The sequence below is a fragment of the Populus nigra genome, chromosome 2 (assembly GCF_951802175.1).
Source record: "Populus nigra chromosome 2, ddPopNigr1.1, whole genome shotgun sequence".
NCBI lineage: Eukaryota > Viridiplantae > Streptophyta > Magnoliopsida > Malpighiales > Salicaceae > Populus > Populus nigra.
In genome coordinates this window covers 38,266,083-38,286,208 of record NC_084853.1, presented here as the reverse complement: position 1 = coordinate 38,286,208, position 20,126 = coordinate 38,266,083, and the positions used below count along the sequence as shown (strand labels likewise).

Below are 20,126 nucleotides of genomic sequence, written 5' to 3'. Positions count from 1 at the left end.
GAACATGCTAATTAAATTGTCAGTGACAACTGACAGCACCAAACCTTATTTTATTTTATTTTTTGAACAATTTTTTAATCAATCATGTTTCTACTTTAACGGGACAAGACAAGGTCATATGGTCCATATTGCCAGCTGCTGTGTGTTCTTACGTTTCACATGAAATAAAATGCAATGAAAGGTGTAATTTTATTTATTATTGGGTTGTTGCTAGTCTCCGGTTAATTTCTCCTACAATTTCTAGTAGCCACAGCCTTTCCGTACGTCTAGCCAGCAAGTCCCTCACATTTTTCTACGTATACTGGTCGGTCTTAGCTCTCGTGTGGTGCAAGTGGTGCAACCCTTGCCATCACTAGATCGTAGCTATGAAATTATTGTACAAAAGAACTATTGCAGTAGCATCGGTTGCAGAACGGAGTAAAGAAACATAGGGCATAAAAATCCTCTTGGAGAAACAATTGATTGCTGAGAGCACAACAGATGAGGAAGAATTTGTTGATAAAGTCCCAGTTGAAAGAGTTTGCTAGTTGGAGATTGAAAGTCCCAGCTCATCAATGGCCAGGGTTATTAGCAGCCACGGTCTGCTCTTCTTCGTACAACAATGTGTTGATCTATTTCAGCAAGTAAGATCGATATTGGTATCCAATTTTAGCACAGCATTATCCACAACTCGTTTTCAGGCTTCATTGCAAGAAATAATATATTCTGTTGAAGATAATCCTTCGCGTGGATCGGTAGCAGAATTCGTATTCTGTTTGCTGACTTGCTAGTTACAGATCATTACTCTTAGACTTGTAACTAACATTCCCACCCTAAGAAAGTAGCTCTTTGATCAACTGGGTTCATCAAAATGATTCCAATTTGAACTCGGAGTTAAATTTACTGGAACATCTTTGAAAAGGAAAGGATCAATTTAAGAATGAAGGATGTTAAAGCTGATCAGAAGTTCAATTCCTTGGGTGTGTGTATTTGTATAGAATACATAACATCCTTGTGTGTTACAAAACAATCTATCTCTTAACCAGTTCTAGCTGCCTAACATTTTTGTATCACAGGAAAGGATGGGAAAAATCAGTATTTCCGACACTGTTGATTTTATTGTTTTGCGATAGAGGGAGTGCTAAGAAACTTCAGCAGGAGTCACCCCCCCCCCCCCCCCCCCGTCCCTCTAAGCTGGTGAATTGGCGTGCACATCTGAGCTCGGGCTAGCTTGTCGCTTGATATCAGTACTACTCTTCCGTTTAAGCATCTCCTTAATCTCTGCCTCTTTCCTGTCTACAAAATCAATCAAATCCTTGAAGCTAGTTGAGTGTAAGGAGCGTCTAGGCCTTCCTGGCTGAATCTCATCAACCTCTGCCTCCTCACCACCTTCTGGAGTAAATCTACGGAACTGGAAAATGACCTTACAGCAGAATGTGGTAAGAGCAATGAAGCATGAAATGCCGCAAATAAGAAACAGACCCCAGAAACTCGTCAGGGAGAGACGGCTGTCATCGATTTCATTGATTTGCTCCATGCAATCTCCATGTGTCAGCCATTTGTTGTGGATTTTTTGGAGATCACCATTTTCTGATAGTTGAAGAATGGCAGTTGACAAGTCAACAGCTAGAGGAGAGTCCCTTTGAAACGCCTGCAACAAGAAAGTCTTATTGTAAGAAAATTACTGGAGTTCCCACACGGACATTTCATAACGTAAGCTGGACTTTACTACAAGCATTTCAAATTCCTTCTGAAAACATACCACCAGTCCTCTGGTCCAGGTCTCTCCCTTCATAACGAAGGAGTATCTGTGCTAACTTGCAAATAACTAGTTCAAAATACTGTTCTATATAATTATACATATCCTGCCATTTCCTTTGGTGATTTGGTCTCTGTTGTTATACAGCAGCTATTTAGTGTTACGCTGTAACAGGTGTCAAACTATAATGATTTAATACTTCCTAAATATCATGATTCAAGTAAATATTATTAGTTAGCTAGTATACCAGGTTTGCACCATCCTTTATGCTACTTTCATGTCAATATTCATTTTAGAAATCAAGCTAATCCAAACTGCAAGATTTTCTGCAGTAATGATTTTTTCATTCTTAGACTGAAAAATAATGTAGATAGTACTTACAAATCCCCATCCACTTTTTGTGAACTCTTGGCCCACGGTCCTAAATTTACAATTGGTGGAAGACAGGAAGAGCTCAATATAAGGAAGCTCATCAACAATTGCAGCCACGCCACCATTTTTTGGTCCAAGTTGAAGGGCAGTACTGTATTCCTGCTGGCTTTTCAATATTACGAGTCTAGATCCTGCTATGTTGAGCTCGTCCATCAGGTAGTTCCTTGCAAATGACCCATCTTGAATTCCAATCGGTTCATTACTTGAGACCAAGCTGTCAATCCCTTCGATCCGTGATGTTAACTGCTGCACTGTGAGGATTGATGTCAAACTAGCTGTGTAGCTTGAATTGATAATCAACACTACAAATAGCCATATGATCAGCACAAAACGTCCCAAGGTGCTCACTGTGTTCTCTCCTACACCACATCCAAGCAACTAAGATTATTAGGTGTTTCCCTAGAAAGCTTATGTGAAGGAACAAGTAAAGAAAGAATAGATGAATAGGCGTAGCTCACATACTGTGTGAAAAAAACATTGTTGAGAAACTGAACCTGCAAGATCAGTGCAAATGTCAGTTCGAAACATTCCAATATTTGTGAAGCAAAGTGCATAATAGCAATGTACCTCCTCGGCAGGAGAACGCTTAAAACAAAGGCTTTGAAACAGCTGACTACATCTTGCCTACTACTGCCTAAATATATTTGCTTTGCCTTAATTACTAAAACGTTCCACATTCTATCATGATCTGTTTGACTGCATTCTTTGAAATAATATGCACCAACATCCTGATCTCTCAGCTACATCAATGCTATATACATACTAAAAAAGTGATTTTCATTGCATGTACTTTTATTTCTGTATTAGTTCCCCTGTATCGCCAGGATATTTCAAGGCATCTATGCAACAAGAAGAGATATTTGCCTAATTGAGCTGAAATTGTCAGCCAGAAGGAAATGCAAGTTTAATAAATTCAGGGGCCTACAAAAGATTTCAAAGCATGCTAACCAGAATATTGTCATAATTTGCTGACTAGGAGGACCCCTGAATTCATGATTCATTCGGTGCTCAAGAATCCAGACGACAGCTCCCACGAAAAGAAAGAAAGCACCTGTGACGAGCCACATTTGGATAGTAAATGGCTTGAGGAACGCCCAAGGGCTAGACTTTTGTTCCTTGACTGGAGCAACTACAACCAGCCCTGATTCCATAAAAGGCTGCGTAAAATCTACAATCTTTGTCCTATTTGTGACTATAGTAACATCTCCAACAGCTGCATCATAACGCTGAAGAGGAAGAGATCAAACAGAAAAACTATAGAATGTAATCATCAAAGAAGGTATAGCTCCAAAATAATGAAGTTACCAAGTTACAAATTATAGCCAGATACTCACATCTTGAGCAACCGCTTGGACAATCCCATTGTACTCTGGATTTCGCTTGCCATCTCCATGTAGCATATATGTGCGTGGGACAGGATATGACAGCAAGTTTATTGCAGCTTCGAAGACATCAATGCAGTATCCCCTAACCCCTGGGGGGTTTTTGTCTTTAGCGACAAATTGTTGATAACTTATGCGATTAGGCACAGCAATTCGCAGTGGCTTACCATTTTCAGGGAATACCCATCCTCGAGGTACAAGCGAAGTTTCACCAGGCCATATTACACTGGAAAGATGTTGATTACTGGAAGAATTATTCCGAGGCTTTGTATACAAGACCTCTGGAGAAATTGTTGAAAGACCAGAGTAATTTGACCAATAACCAATCCTTCTAGACCCTGTCCCACCAATGTTAAGAACATCATATGCTGGACGAACCAAGTTCTTATCCAAATCAAATTGAATTTGACCACTTGGACCACTGAAGTTCATCCTGAGAAGTGTCTGGAGAAACTGCTGGCCTCCATCAAAAACACGCAGTGATGCCAAGTTCATTGCGCTTCCTTTTGTGTCGCTCAACTTTGGATCAGTAGAGTGTGATAGATTTCCACCTTCATTGAGAAAAACATCAAGAGCTCGGGCAGCTAACCATACTGTATCATAAGCATAAAGTGCATAAGAATTGAACCCAGAAGCACCGATGCTCTTCTTGTGGTTTAGGTTGCTCCATCTAGACATAAAACTTCGTTTGAGATCAGTTTCTGGATTGTGATGGCGAAGAGAAACAACCCCTTGTAAGAGATTCATTGTGTCAGTGTCATCTGGTTCTAATGAATCTAAAACCGAAGGGAGCCAATCTGTAGCAATCCAAACGTAGCCTTTGGTCATCATATGAAGACTTTTAGCTACAGAAAAAATTGACAAACCGGAATCTGGATTTACATGTACAACATAAACCCGAGATTCCATCTGGTTAACTTCAAGCAACAAGTCAGAGACCTGACTTCTGGGCGCTCCAGGGGTCAAGGCAGCCTTGTAAGTGATCTTGGCACGCTTTTTTGCCAGGGCATCACCCAATATAGATATCCCATTCCTGCCACAATCATCATCCACAAAAATGGCAATTACCTCTCGCCATCTATAATACGTAACCAGATCAGCAATTGCATACATCTGGAAATAGTCATTCTGTGTAGTGCGGAGGAAATATGGGTACTGTAATGCTGAAAGGGTAGGATCTGTTGCTGCAAATGATAAAAGTGGAACATGAAGTTCGTTGACAACATGAGATATTATATGAGCTATTCCAGAAGATTGGGGGCCAATCACAGCAAAAACACTGTTTTCCATCAGCTGCAAAGCTGCATTATGGGCAAGGAAACTTTCATCAAAATTCTTATCATTATGTCCTTACTTAATTACATAGGTGCGGATAGTCACGCCTAGCAGTTAGCTGGCATGAACATCTAAACAAAGTTCAAGCTAGAAATATCTCACCATTCCTAAATTTGGCTTTAATTACCAATGGACATGAACATCGAATTTGTTCTGCATTATAAATTACAACATTTTCATGGCTTTCAAAGTTCAGGAAAAAAAAAAGATTTTTGCTGGTGTGGATAATGAATGCGATCAATACAGCCACACATACAGAACTAGGCAGCATCTTTAGTGCTAGAGACACCATTATTCATGTTTAGTCAAAGGAAACTGTAACTGCAGCTAATAAGAGAAATGGAGATTGTACAGTAAACCATAGCGGGCAATGGAAACAGAGACTGCAATTAAAACAGGAGTGCAGGAATTTAAAAAATGAAAAAGAGGCAAAGAAATCCCAAATTCAAATACAAAAAGAATAGTATCTTGAAAATAATTTTGAGGAAGAAATACCTTCGACAGTTCCAAGAAATCCACTGCAATTAGTGTTGTGAGAAATAAGGTTCAATCTAGTCCCGGGAAGAACGGTTGGATCAGAATTGACGTCGTCAACAGCAGCAGCAATAGCTGGCCCAGCTGCTCTCCCTATCACTGAATCGAAGGTAAACAAACTTCCTATATTTGCAACACTCGGTCTTGGAGAAGAAGAAGAAGAAACACTAGTTCCATTTCCATTTGCAACTGCCTGACCAAAAACAAATTCCATGGGCACACAAATACCAGTAATCAACAGCAGCAGCAGCAACACTCTTTTCATCATCAAAAATACTCTAGTGGCACAAACACCACCAGCAATATTCAAAGACACATCCATGGTAACTAACCAAGCTTGCAATCAAATTAAAAATAAATAAATGATTCTCCACGTCAAGCAACCATTTTGTTTCTTCAATGTAATAAGTACCTGCCAATGATGAAACACAAGCACAGACACATGTTAATGAACATTGAAAGCCGAATTATGAATAGCAACAAAATATAATAAAGTAGAAAAACAAGCTGTGGAGCCCACATGCAAGGGAGGAAAAACAAAGAAGGAAGGATGTTGCGGTGTAGTGGAATATTTTGGTATGGCTTTAAGCTTTAGCTTAGATCAGATTAGATGTTAGCATATATTAGTGATTACCTTGAAGCCCAGATACGGAAACTAGTTTGAACAGTTGAGTGCATCATAATTAAGCTTTGAGGATGTAATGAAAAAACAAGGATCAAGAGAGTGGACAAAAGCTCTAAACAGTCTTGCAAGCTCAAGTAAGGAATGATTCTCTCCTTTTGTGTCTGCTTGTTTTATCATTCTCTGGTGTGTTTAAGCTTTTTGCAAAGGACGATGGCTAGCATTTACTACAATTTAATAATAATAATAATAATAATAAGAGTTAAAGTAACTAATATAATATGTTTGGGATTGCAATCTAAACAAAAATCTTAAAATTAGTTATATATATATATATATATTTGAATTGTTAATATTAAAAATAATTTTAAAAAATAAAAAAATATTATTTTAATATACTTTTATATAAAAAAATATTTTAAAAAATAATTATAACCACACTTTCAAATACCTCTATAACCTTATTACGAATTAAATTTACTATTATATATTTCTTTTTGAAGTTCGAAATCTATAATTGATCCCTCCAGTTTTAAAAATGAGCTAAATCACCCTCTTTAATTCAACTTATTTTAGGATTTCTTCTCTCTTTTTTGTTATAAAGGAGAGATTCAAACTTAAAGCCTCTTAAAGGAGAGAAGACACTGATACTTAATTGAGTTACAACTCTCCTTTTTTTTAAATAAATAAATTAATATGAGATGTTAACCCTCGTGTTTTGAATTTGCAGTCAAACATGTATGGTCAACCCTGGCGACTACAAACTGAACTGTTGTGCCTAAAATTAAACTGTAATGGTCGATTTAATCGATTTCCAAAATTTGAGGTATCAAGATATGAATTTACTTTTCAGAAAGAAAAAAATATACATGGAATGACCCTTCTTGTTGTAGTTTTGAAACCTGCCCTGGCTCGGCAGGTTGACCCGCGATCTAGCCGATTCAGGGCTAAAACCGAGCTAGGTTAAAAAAAAAACAGAGGAAGAAAAAACCCGATATGACTCGGCTGACCCAGCAGGTTGACCCTGCAACCCGGTCAAGATCTAGTTGCAAACCCGTTGATTTTTGTTTTTTCTTTTACTAAAACGATATCGTTTTGATTTAAAAAAAATTAACCCGGCCAACCCAGTATTCCGATCAAAATCTAAAATTCAAGTTTTGAACCAAATCAGGTTTTAAAACTATGTTTTTTTGACAATAAATTATAATATGGTCATTATATAATATGGGTGGGTCTAACAGCTATGCGTGTGAAACATGTGGGCCTGTGGGCATTGTTTATTTATTTGCTGCGTATCTTAATTATAATTTATAATATTTGACTAATGAAGAAACCCTAAAAAATTGGAATTTTGGCCTTGTTGAGGCTACAAAAGCCATCCATACTCGTAGAAGTTTGGAAGCATTTCCATTTATTGCCAAATAATCATGCCATTCACGTATACTTATCGTGTCTGCTTGTAATGTATATATAATGGTGATGTACCCATGTCACGCTTTTGGTGGAATTCCAAGTTAATTTCAAATGCAAAAGGAGAATATGCATGTACTATATTATAGATGTGTTTTTTAATCTCAAAAAATTTGTTAATTAAGGAAGGAAGGTTTAATACAATGAATTGAAAAAAATATATTAATAGGTAAATAAAAAAATTATGAATGTTAATTAAACATTGGATGTTATTTTTTTAATAAGAAGTAAAATATAGATATAAATACAAACATTTTACCTCGACATCATTTTTATTTTATTTATTTATTTTGAAGCTATGATTGCTAAATACATATGAATTTTAATTTTATAAATACAAAATACAAATATAATTGATCTATCTTAAATCTAACATAAAAAATAAAAAATAAATTACAATAATGTTTTTTTGAGGTATTGAAAAATTATGGACTTCATTACTATTAAAAATAGTCAAACTAAACAACTTTAAAAATGAGAAAGAGAAAATTAATTAAGAATTAAATTAAAAAAATAAAATCAATGAAAAAAAAGAGAGTCAAGGTTACTGGTCCTAGAAGACTAAGCCCACTCACTTAACCTAAAATGCAAAAGCCTATACAGCCCGATTCTCCATTTGTTTTTTTTTAAAAGATGGGTGACATGTTGTCTTTCCAAATATTTTTTTAATTAATCAAACGATATATCTTTTGTCTAGATCGACAACATATCATTCACCATTATTTTTTCTAACACCTTCAATGATTGAAAAATTAGAGTTCGATTTTTTGTACTCACAAAAACAATTTTCAACCTATTTTTATGAAAAACATCCCTAAAATCTTTGAAACTTCCATAAACTCATTCCAACCTCGGAACATCATCTAATCACTATAAAAAATAAAAATCTAATATAAGAATAAAAAAGCTTTACGGACCGTAATCATCCTTTTCTAGCATGTTCAAAGGGTAACACACCACCTTCATTCTATTTAAAACAAACAAATTAACACTAAAATCAGCCTTTTGTGTCCAAAATATGGCTTACCATTCCCTTTCTCTTTCCTTTATCTTTTTCCAACAACTTTATCTCCCCTTCCTCTACATTGAATAACTGAAATGTAAAAGAAAAAAAATTAAAGTTTAAAATTAAAATATAAGAACCTAAAACAACAAAGTTCAAATATGCAAAAAAATTAAAAATAAATAAGGGATTAAAGTGAATTTTTCTGTGTCTTTGGATAGTATAGACGAAGAAAAGGCTTTATTTTTTGTTTATTTTATTTTTGGTAATGATTCTAACTTTTTTTTAACAATAACCTAAAATTCCATTTTGTAAAATTGTTCTTTTATGTAATATCAAAATATTCTTTAACATCTGGCACACACGAAAGCATGTGAATAAAAAAAATATCAAAATATAAAATCATGATAACATAACTTTTGAGGACGAGATTAAAAAGAAAGCCATTAATTATCAAAACAAAATGAACTAAAAACTTGAGGGTCCTAGATTGAAAAATTGTCTAATAAACAAGGAAATGAGTGTTGATAAGAACAATGATTTCCTAGACTATTTTAGTTTATTAAGTAATAATTACACAAATAAGTATTTTGTTTTTTGGGTTACAAGAAATAGGTTTTTTAATACTTAAAATTTATTCAAATATCAAAGATAAGATTTGATAAGATCCATTCCTATATTTGAACAAATTATGTCTCTTTAAATCAAAATTAATTCCTTATGCAATTTCCCACATAACAAATACAAGTTATACAATATATGAACAAGATGAACATAACTTGCTTGGATTAGCTTGATATGAAAGTAGCTTTTGTATTCGTTCAAATTAGATCAGATTGAAGAATTTATTCACTTATTAAGTAATCATTATCCATTCTAATTTGTTTTCTATTTAAAAATGAATAAATATGTTATTTTTAAAAACCATATGAAATCACATAGTTAAAGTATTATAAATAAATATTTATTTATAAATCACATTAAGATAAAATACAATAATAAAAAAATATTAAGCGATAACATATGAAAATCTCCACTCCTCCCTTCACCTAACCTTGTAAAACATGACTAATTAACCAATAGTTATTTAAACCATACAAAAACTAAAACCAGTTATGTCAAATGACATTGGTAACCAATAAGCTAGGTAAAATCAAGTATAATTCAATCCTTCTATTTTAATGAAACTAATTAATTATCATCATGAGTTTAGAAACTATATATTTAATCTTGAAATTTCAAAATATGTTTATGCATTAATAAGATAGACAATCCATAATCTTTTTTTATCTTTCTAAAACTCATAATTACACCTCTAAACACTATAAGAACTAAGGTATTCACTGTTATTAAAGAAAAATAATTTGTATAGTATCCTCCTTATATGTGGGGTAATACATATACATAAAATCCCAACAAGTATTGTTTATTCAACAAGAATATGGGACTTGACACAAAAGATTACAATGCCTTGAAGAAATAGGTAAACATATTAATTTCTAAGAGTTACCTATAACAATTTATATTAAAAAAAATAGATAGGGAATTAGTGTTCATCATTTATCTTTACCTAAACTCCTTTCACAAGCTTATTACCTTTATACCTCATGATGGAGAACAAGTATCATTTCTATATAAGGATGCTTTGGTAATAATCATTGTCCTTTCCAATTATAAAGTATAAAATATGCTCACGATAATAGAAACGTGGTGAATATTCTCTTTAGCAATGTTGTAAATGGAAATTAACCCCTTCAAGTTAATCCCTGTTAAAACGCCTCTAATTGGAATAAAAGAGAAAATTTTTCTAAACAAATGTTTTATTGATAAACTAGTAAACATTGAAACTTATTTCAAAAGTCTTTGAACAAATTTTTATCGTGATCAAAATGGACTTGGCTTATAACTTCATCAATGACAAGCCTCTTTTTCATGGGATTAGAATGACAATCAATATCAAATATCTAGTTATGAAATTTTATATTGAAAAAGGAGTTGTCACAATAAAAAAAATCAATTAATCTTAAAAAAATACTTCTCCATTTGCCTCAAATAAAGCTATGTTTATTGAACAAACAAGGTTTTTTAAAGAGAGGGCAAAGATATGGACTAAAGCCATGAAAAGATAACCAATCGACCTCTATGAAATATGTCTTCATTTACTTTAAAGATAAGAAAACTATGTTTATAAAACAAATAAGGCCTCCAAAAAAGAGACCAAAGATACGAATTGAAGCCATAAAGGGAAAACTAATTAGCCTTTAGGAAATGTGCCTCCACTTTTCTTAAAGGCAAGAAAACTATATTCATGGAACATATAAGGCCTCTAAAAAATAGACTAAAGATATTGACTAAGGCTATAAAAGATGAAAAAGAAGTAAGTCTCTTTGAACATTATACTAGTGTAATAATTAAGATTAGATTTGCATTAGATATCGAGTAGGAGAAAGCTATCATGAAGCTTTTTAAAATCCAAAGGGCTAATTTCACTTTTAATCCCTTAGATATTCTAAGTATAGACTAGGTGTGCCTCCCATGTATCAAACATCAATTTATCTCTCATTTTTACTAGAAAAAAAAAAGGAGTTTTAAGGTGAAAGATAAAAGGTCATAATTGAGGAGGTAGATAAGTTGCTAGAAGCAACTTTCATTTGATAAGTAATGTACTCTGAGTAGCTTGCCAATATGGTTATGGTGAAATAATGGTCTTGAAAGATTATCATGTCTTTTTTCAGTCACTAATCTGCACCCATTGCATCTCCTCCTTTGATGCTATTATAGTATAAGAACAGTTGGCCTGAAAAACTAGTTTTGATGTGGATGTTTTGCTTTATATAGCAGTATGTTCAGTGCTGCAAAATGGTTATTATTTTATCTGGGCAAGAGTACAAGTGATAAGGTATAAAGGGGGTTTTTTTGTCTTATGTAAAGGAGAAATGAGGGAGTTTTAAACCTTGCAGAGAGAGAGATAGAGAGCATAGTTGCCCATTCATTCTGTCTCACGGGAAGTTAAAGACAATCTACAATGTTTCCTAAAATGACTTTGTTTCCTTTTTATATATATATATATATATATATATATATATATATATATATATATATATATATATATCAAAACGATGGTGTTTCATTTAAATGAAACAACATCGTTTTGACGCTTAAGGTTTGAATTAGATTAATTCTTCTTTTTCAATTTCAATCTTTCAATTTATTCAATTAGGTCCTTAATTGAATTTTAGGAATCAATTCAATTTTACCCCTGTATAGTTTCAAAAACATCCCCTGATTTCAGTGTGTTTTTCATCTTAGTCCTTGGTTTTGGATTTATAAAAATTGATCCTCAATTGATCATTTAACCTTTGATTTTCTTTAATTTGGCCCATGATTTCATCGATTTTAGCCCCTGAAGTCTCGTGCCTTTAACAAGTCGGTCCTTGATCTTGAAGTTCTTTGATTTTGCTCTTAATTGATCCTAAAACTTTATTTTTCTTGCAATGTTGTCCTTATTTTCACCCAATTGACTTTGTAGAAATTAAATTTTATCCTCTAAAATTCTAATCTTCTCAATTAAACCCAAATTAGGCTTTCAATCTTAATTTTTCATCAATAAAGTCTCTAGTAAAATTAAATTGATCCATTAAAAGTCTAATTAAATCCTTGCACTTAATTAAATATTTTAATTTGACCCAAATTAATTCTTAAATTTAATTAAATCTTTAATTGGACCCATGATTAAATCAAATTGACCTATCAAAAGTTTATTAAGTTCTCATACTTAATTTTTATGTAAATTCACCTAATAACCATTTAATTTGGCTTTAATTTGTATTGTCTCTCAGTCTTGGATTCAATTGGGCTCCAAATTCTGTTCAAAATCCTAATTTAATTCCTCCATGTGCTTGAAATCCTTCTTAGCCTACTCTTGGTAATATTTTTTTATTTTCATTTTTATTGTTATTTTTTGTTACTTCCTATTTTATTTTATTTTATTGTATTTTGAAAATATTTAGAAACAGAGGGTCAAAATTGGGTTATGAAAGAACCATAGTTTTCTTATTTCTATTTTGTGTATCAGATCTAGAACACCTTCTAAAACTTTTTAACACAAATTATTGAAACAATGCTCAATTACTCTTTGTGACATACCTCAGTTTAATCTCTTCCACTTTCCAATGTCATATCAGAGCTGACTTTTCTAATTACTTGTTTATGGGTATCGTACCATAAATCATGCAACCTGTTATAGAAATTTGTTAAACAAAAAAGAGGCAAGGAAATAAAAGAATACAAGTTTACAATAATATAACATTAGTTTGTTTAAACATACCTAGTTGCACAATGGTTTTCCCACAGTCTCCTAACAAGTGTCTTGTTGCTTTTGTCCCAAAAAAAAAAATTTCTTAATTAATTTCATACATTAATTAGTTTTCAAAATTTTAAAAACTAGTAACTCAAAGTAGATATTATTTAATTATCTAACCTTAAACTTTCTCCATCAAACATTTACCATGTTCATCCATTCAGGATGCTCATAAAACTCACTCTATGAAAACAATGGTTCTTTAAACAACCACTTTATTGTAGAGGTGATCGAATATGCAACTTCAATATTGGTGAACTTGAAAACCATTTCATCAATGTCATTTTCATGTAATATAAAACTTAAAATAACTTAATACAATAAATAACTTCAATATTGAGATAAAATATTAATTATATACAATTGTCGCCTTTCCATTATGCAATAATTTTATCTGAAAAAGGCCCTATCAAAGAAGAGATGCCTACTATGCTGTCCTTATTGGTTAAGCCTTGATCGGTAACTTCTACATGAAGTGGTGTGTCCTTATAATCATCATCTATATTAGCAACACAATCACCGACACTAATACTTGATAAAGTAGTAGCGTTCTTATTAGACTTAAACATATTTCTTCTTGAATATATGGTACCTAAAAAGAAACAATAACATAATGACAACTTATACTCATGGAATTTAAATTCAAACTCATATAAGCCAAATTTTATTTTGCCAAATTTTCTAATAAACATGCTAAGAAAATTAACACACAAAGAGAGAACATATAACAAAAACTAAAATATTCAAATATGACTCTATAACCATATCAAAATAGCATGTCACTTCATCAAAAAACCAATTACTACATTTCCTTTCATAGATAACACATCTAAATTAGTAATAGCGTTCACCTTTTTATTTGTGCTACTCCACAACAAGTACATTTAAGGAATCCAAATCAAGCAAAAAATGATAACATTATCCCTACATAAAAAAAAAACCATAATTTCTCATTTTCCCCATATTTTTTACTTACATAAACAATAAAAAAACTAAACAAACAATCCCCCCCTATATTTGATACTTAAACAAACTCTTTCGCGAAGATCTCCAAAATTCACTAATCTCTTTTTCTTAGTTAGCTAAATACTTAAATTATAAATTATAAATCATTACCCCACTTTTCCACCAACCAACCAAGAACCCAGATCATCAATAAAAATAATCCTCCTATATTACCAACATGCAAAAATTAACAAAACCCATAAAAACCTAAATCACATAAACCAAATAGCAAATAAATTACCTTCAAATCAGGTAAAAACCATAACCCAAACTTAGGATGTAACAATGCCAAGTCCTAAGTTTATTAAATGAAGAAGAAGAAATCAAACCTGAGATGGGTAGAAAAGAGGTATCGTTGACATCGGATGTGTGATGAGTGGGGTAGTGGTAAAATGGTCACTGCTGTTGTTTTGATGATGATGAATAAGAAAAAAGAAGAAGAAGAAATTGGAAGACGAGAGGAACTCTCTAGTTTTAATTCATTTTAAAAACATCAATAAAAATTCCTTCATCAATTTCAAAATATTAAAAATACCAATGTAATTGTTCCATTTTGTTCCTCTCTCTAGGAAGACGAGAGGAACTCTCTAGTTTTTATATTTTATTCCATTTTGTTCCTATGAAAAATTAGTGAAGAAAATCTTTCATCATAATTTCTATCTGTAAATAATTATGAAACATCTTTCGTCATGTTTTTGTTATTATTCTTTAATTTTCTGGTAGTGTATGCCAACATCTATTTGTTTCTGTTACTATTCTCCAATTTTTTAGTGGTGTATGCTTACGCGCGTCTAGGAGCAAGTTGGTTTGTTTTGCAAGTATAAATATTTCATGAAAATGTCCGGCGAGGGAGGACACAAAAAAAGAAATAGATAGACTCCTACAAGGAGAAAACATTCTCATGTGCGGAAAGGTCCAGAATCCATCAAGGTTTTCAGCAAGGAAGGAAGATGATAAAAACTCTTGCTTAAAATGATTCATGCATGCATGCCATATAAAAAAGAGAAAACAAGAGAAAAATCTTTTGAGAGACTACGACCGTCTCTTCAATCTTCATCACAAAATTGGAAATTGATTACCTTCGTCCTTTAAGTTTCTGACTCAAAATAAACTTTATGTATTTTACAATCCATACAAAAATACCAAAATCTATTCAAAAGATACTCCAAAAAAAGAAAAAGAAAAAGAAAAAGAAAACAAAACTGTAGTTAACTGAGGTGGTGGGGCTGTGACCCCAGTACCTGGTCCTTTCTTGTATAGCTGTGTGATATTTGTCAGTGAAGGTAAGGCCCCCATGCACTGGTCCCTTTTTTTTTTGTTTTTTACTCTTTTTTTTTAATTTCCCGACCCCAGTTATATGTGGACTGTTTCATGTTTATTTTATTGGACACATGTAGTATTTATTCAATCTTTGGACATGTTGTTGCCTCTCCTTTCATCATAACCTTTGGGTGTTAATGAGGGTTGCAGCAGCAGATTTAAAATAAAAATAAATAAATTTCATAAACAAAAAAACATGTTGAACCTCATCCACGAATATTAGATATCTCCACGCTGTCAGACAAAATCTCCCATATTAGCTCGATGTGTGAATGCAGATTAGAGATGCATCCCATTATCTATGAAAGCTCTTCAGAATACCTTACTCTAACAATATTAATAATAAAACAACCACATTCCTGTTTGTTTTCGAAATATTTTTAAATAAAAAAATATTTTAAAAAATAATCACTATTCCACTCCAAACACTCCTCTTGAAAATGATACAGAAAGGGACAACATTCCCGCACCCAATTACAGCACAGGAGCAAGCTCTTACTGGTTCCAACTTCCAAGCCTTAACCCCAAGGATGGGTCGACGGTCAGCTTGACTTGCTAGCAATTGAATTTTATGTTTTGAAAAATTGATTTGATGCCTAATAACCAACCAATGGTATGCCCCGCAGTGTTTCTCAGGCTAAGCATATATTTCCACGAAAAAAAATAACCATCACTACGCTCGCAATGATCACCACTTAAAAATGATACAGAAAGGGATAGCTTTCCCGCACCCATTTACAGCACAGGAGCAAGTTCTTACTGGTTCCAAATTCCAAGCCTTAACCCCAGGGATGGGTCGACGGTCAGCTTGACTTGCTAGCAATTGAATACAATGCTTTGAAAAATTGATCAGGTCGTCTGTCCCGCAGGCCGAAATAAATCTGATGCCTTATAACCAACCAATGGTATGCCCCGCAGTGTTTATCGGGCTAAGCATATCTTTCCACGAAAAAACATATCAATGTGCAGTCAATTTAGTAGTATTGGGATGATAAGTGGGCACTCTTCTTGGCAACCAATTCTGTCATCAAGTATTTTGCAATACAAATTAATTATCTGTCCTAAAATAAGAAAATAATGCAAATAGTACTTTAAATTTCAGCAATATTTGACTAATTAATTACCTCGCAAGAGTCCACATTTTCAAGAGATGCAGGGGCTGCCATTGCTGGTATGCTGTGATAGAAGCAATCCTTGCGCAATTTCTTTGGGGGAAATTGCGAGAAGGGAATTAATAATGTTCCTTCTGCTGCCTTCTTTTCGTCCTCTTCTTTCAATCCATCCCCAACTAACCACGTCTACACAACAAAGTTTATTATGAAATTAGAAATGTCAATATATATATATATATATATATATATATATATATATATATATATGGTACTTAAATAATTTAAATTGTAATTTTATTTTATTTTTGACAAAAAAAAAATGATTTCTAATTCCTTGGTAGCTAAAGAAAGCATATATGTAGGTATAGAGTACCTTTATTGAATAACTCTTTGAAAGAATCAGATTGTTCTGATCAGATGTGATGCCGAAGGATTTTTTAAGCTTCTGGTAATCATCCTCACATGGAACAGCTACCTAAAAAATCAGTGAAAATGATTGTAATAAGTAGGAATTAGAAATTAAAACATGGCCATAAATTAAATTTGCCTATACAATCAATTTAAATAAATTACTGTCAAATTGAAGCAAGTGACAACCCGTGCCTATTTGCCTAGTAAACAACAACAATATCTAAATGACTAAATACATATGTAAAGGATGAGACTTGGTTTTGTCATATGAGACTTGGATATATAAACTTTAATAGCTTGAAGATGATAACATAAAAAGAGATGTTGAAGAGATTACTATTTATTATACATCTAAATTAGTTGTGTGAATGATGTTTAGTGGGCAAACAACTTCACAAGATTTTTCTGAAGGACTATATGACATGATCAAAGAGTTGATGTCTTATCCCAAGTGCAGGAGTGTTAAAGTAATAAATAACCCGGCAAGACCGGGGTCGAACCATAGGGAGATGAACTATATAAATTATAAATAATAACAACAACAACAACAACAATGATGATGATGATGGTGGGTTAAAGAAGACTTTGAGATGTAAGATAAATGTGAAGATTAAACAATGATAAAAACAAATGTCATGGTTAGAGAATCCACTAATAGTATTAAAAATAAGTAAAGTATAAACTCTTTATAAATTATCAACATGATCATATTAATCATCCTATTTATGTAACACCATACTTATAAATTTTATCAGGTATTCATGATGCTAACTTATGTTGACAACAAATCAAATTCCTTTCATAACAACAATGTCGGCCGAAGACTATGAAGGATCAAGTATTTGATGTACCAAGTGTTATACAACACAAATCTAGATTAACCATTTAACAAGCAAGGTATTAAGAATTAATAAGATAAAAATGATAAGACATGTTAATATCAAACTTTCTTGCATATAAACATTAAAGTCCATGTTGAGTTTATATTATACATATTATAACACCATTAGTGAAATCTTTTCACCTTGACATAATTAACTTAGCTAGATATTATGAAGAAGAAAAATATAAATAAACAATATAAGAACATAAACATGATATAAGCTAACTAAGTATAGTAAAAGAAATGAAAAGCATAAACAAGAGATTAAGGAAAATATAACATGGAATAAAACTTGAACATTATAAAGAAAGAGAGCAAGAGCAAGATCTTGATCTAAAGAACCAAGATTCCTAAATGAATGACAAATGCCTCATTTTATAGGCTAAAATTCAGAATTATTCATTTGATAATTGATTTTGATGTAGTGGCCAACTATTGATTTAGTGGACTTGGCGGACAACATCACTCAAGCATTTTGGTTGGATGAAATGACATTGACGCAATCAAAATTTGACAAAGTGTTCCTCATGAAAGTTGTTGGAAATCATCTTATCTTTCCACCCATAAAAGTTCAGAGCATTTGGATCATTAGAGCGCGAGATATGGCTAAAATACTGAATAGTGCTGCTGGTGGACGTGGTGGAAGCCCTCAAGCTCTTTTCTGGATGAAATGTTATTGTTACCATCAGAATTTGAGCAGGTCTTCTCATGAAAGTTATTGGAAATTGTCTTTTCCTTTCACCCATCAAATTGCACATCATTTTGCCTTCTAGAACTCCAGATATAGGTAAATTTCTGAGCAGTGTTTGGGCTGGATTGTAGGACAGATTCTGACTTCTCTTTTGTGGCCAAAATTTGAATTTGAAAAGGTAGATTTGGGTCTTAAACTATTCATGAACATTGTAGGCCTATTTCTTAGCTTTCTATCCATATAAATCAAACTGAAATCCAAGATCTACAGCTCCAGATATGACCCAATAACTGAACAGTGTTTCAATTTAAATTGAATCGGCATCTACTTTTTAAGCTTAGCCTTTTCTTTGTCCTTTCACTTTGAATAGTTAATCACATCAATTAATCCTTTGAATTGTGAGATATGCCTGCATTTAAAATGATCATTTACCATAAATTAAAGCTATTTTATATTATCAGACCTGTTATTATAAAACATACTCTAGTTAAGGAGTTATTGATACTTCAAGTGCAAAATGATGATATAAAACCTTGAGAAAAATGCACTTTTAAATACTAATCACACCCCCCAACCAGCTTATTACTAGTCCCTAGTAATCAAAGCGTTAAAATAGAAAAACAATTTGCAAGTTTCACAAAGCAAGACATTCATCATTTAACTTCCATTAATCTATCCAAGTAAACAAACTTTCATTAAATTTATATATATCTCCTCAATATCTCTTAAACAAAATATTAATAAACCTTTTTTTTTAATGTGCTCAAATGTATGAAAACATAGATGATGAGGCTTTTATTGGAAGAAAACAATATTATGTTCTTATGTTTAAGGTTAACTTTATTGAGTTGGGATTATTATCTTCTTTTTTTTCCTTTATATATATATATATATATATATATATATATATATATATATATATAACTTAAAACACAATGCATCTTTAACCCATGTAACGAGCTTTTGGCTAATGACTCCCAGACCAATTGGTCTTAGGGCATTAGGTGTTGAGACACCCCTTTGAGCTTAGTAATTCGGATTGCAGATACTGATATGTAGATAGTACAATGTTTAATTCCCTTAAGCTTTTCTCCTTAACCCATGTAACAAGCGTTGGGCCAATATCTCCCAAGTTAGTTGACTTTAGGGTATTAGGTGTTAAAACACCCCTTCGAGCTTAATTGCTTAGATTAGGGAGGCTACGAAACCAAACTTATCTATGTTTTTATTGTTTTTTATTGTTTTTTTTGTTTTTGTTGTTTTTGCAAATTATATACTATCCCTTTCTCTTAGTTGTTACCTTTAACAAAAGAACATAAATAATGTAATAATCCAATGTGCGACTCACAATCATATGTTAAAGTGTGTGTGTGAAATGAAGGTTTAAGAATACTTGTTAAATTAGTATATAAGTAGAATCAATTGATAATAATGCGAGAGTTTGTAAACCTAAATATTTTAAGAAGTATTATGATAGACATTGTTAAGAATGTTTACTAATATGCGTCTCAAGAGTCACTTTAACAAAAGAACTCCTTGACTCTGTCATCTTAGTAACAATAGTTTTGCAAATAGAAAACACAGTTAGTTAATTTTATTTTTTTTAAGTATCAATCAACTACTACCCTTTCCCACCAACCAAAACGAGATATTGTCCTCAATGTCTTAAGGTAGAAAGATAGAGTATAGAAGACATCACCTGAAACAACGAACACTGACAAACCTGAAACACACTTAAACAAATATAAGAAATAATAATAAAAAAATATGTTATTAATAAAACCAAAAGACACAAGGTTTCACAAACGAAGGCTCAAATCCAATCTAA

The 20,126-nt window shown here is 32.5% G+C and overlaps 1 protein-coding gene and 1 long non-coding RNA gene across 4 annotated transcripts; both read right to left on the bottom strand.

Annotated features, from left to right (window-relative positions):
- Nucleotides 1–927: 927 nt before the first annotated feature.
- On the bottom strand, nt 928–6,258 carry LOC133682665 (glutamate receptor 3.4-like). 3 transcript variants are annotated; one of them, XM_062106128.1, is made up of 7 exons: nt 6,056–6,258; nt 5,383–5,833; nt 3,505–4,736; nt 3,119–3,396; nt 2,633–2,664; nt 2,120–2,529; nt 928–1,630 (listed from the first exon to the last, which is right to left on the bottom strand). In XM_062106128.1, exons 2-7 carry the CDS (start codon nt 5,741–5,743, stop codon nt 1,169–1,171), a joined length of 2,775 nt encoding a protein of 924 aa, XP_061962112.1. In that variant the 5' UTR covers nt 5,744–5,833; nt 6,056–6,258; the 3' UTR covers nt 928–1,168. The 3 variants fall into 3 exon arrangements, with proteins under 3 accessions (XP_061962112.1, XP_061962110.1, XP_061962111.1); XM_062106126.1 differs by having other exon boundaries at nt 3,505–4,853; nt 6,056–6,257; XM_062106127.1 differs by lacking the exon at nt 6,056–6,258 and adding an exon at nt 5,942–6,016 and having other exon boundaries at nt 3,505–4,853.
- Nucleotides 6,259–15,502: 9,244 nt separating this feature from the next.
- On the bottom strand, nt 15,503–16,800 carry LOC133681665 (uncharacterized). Its single transcript, XR_009836545.1, has 3 exons — nt 16,687–16,800; nt 16,326–16,499; nt 15,503–16,222 (listed from the first exon to the last, which is right to left on the bottom strand). It is a non-coding gene; the product is annotated as an uncharacterized LOC133681665 (long non-coding RNA).
- Between the last annotated feature and the right edge of the window lie 3,326 nt (nt 16,801–20,126).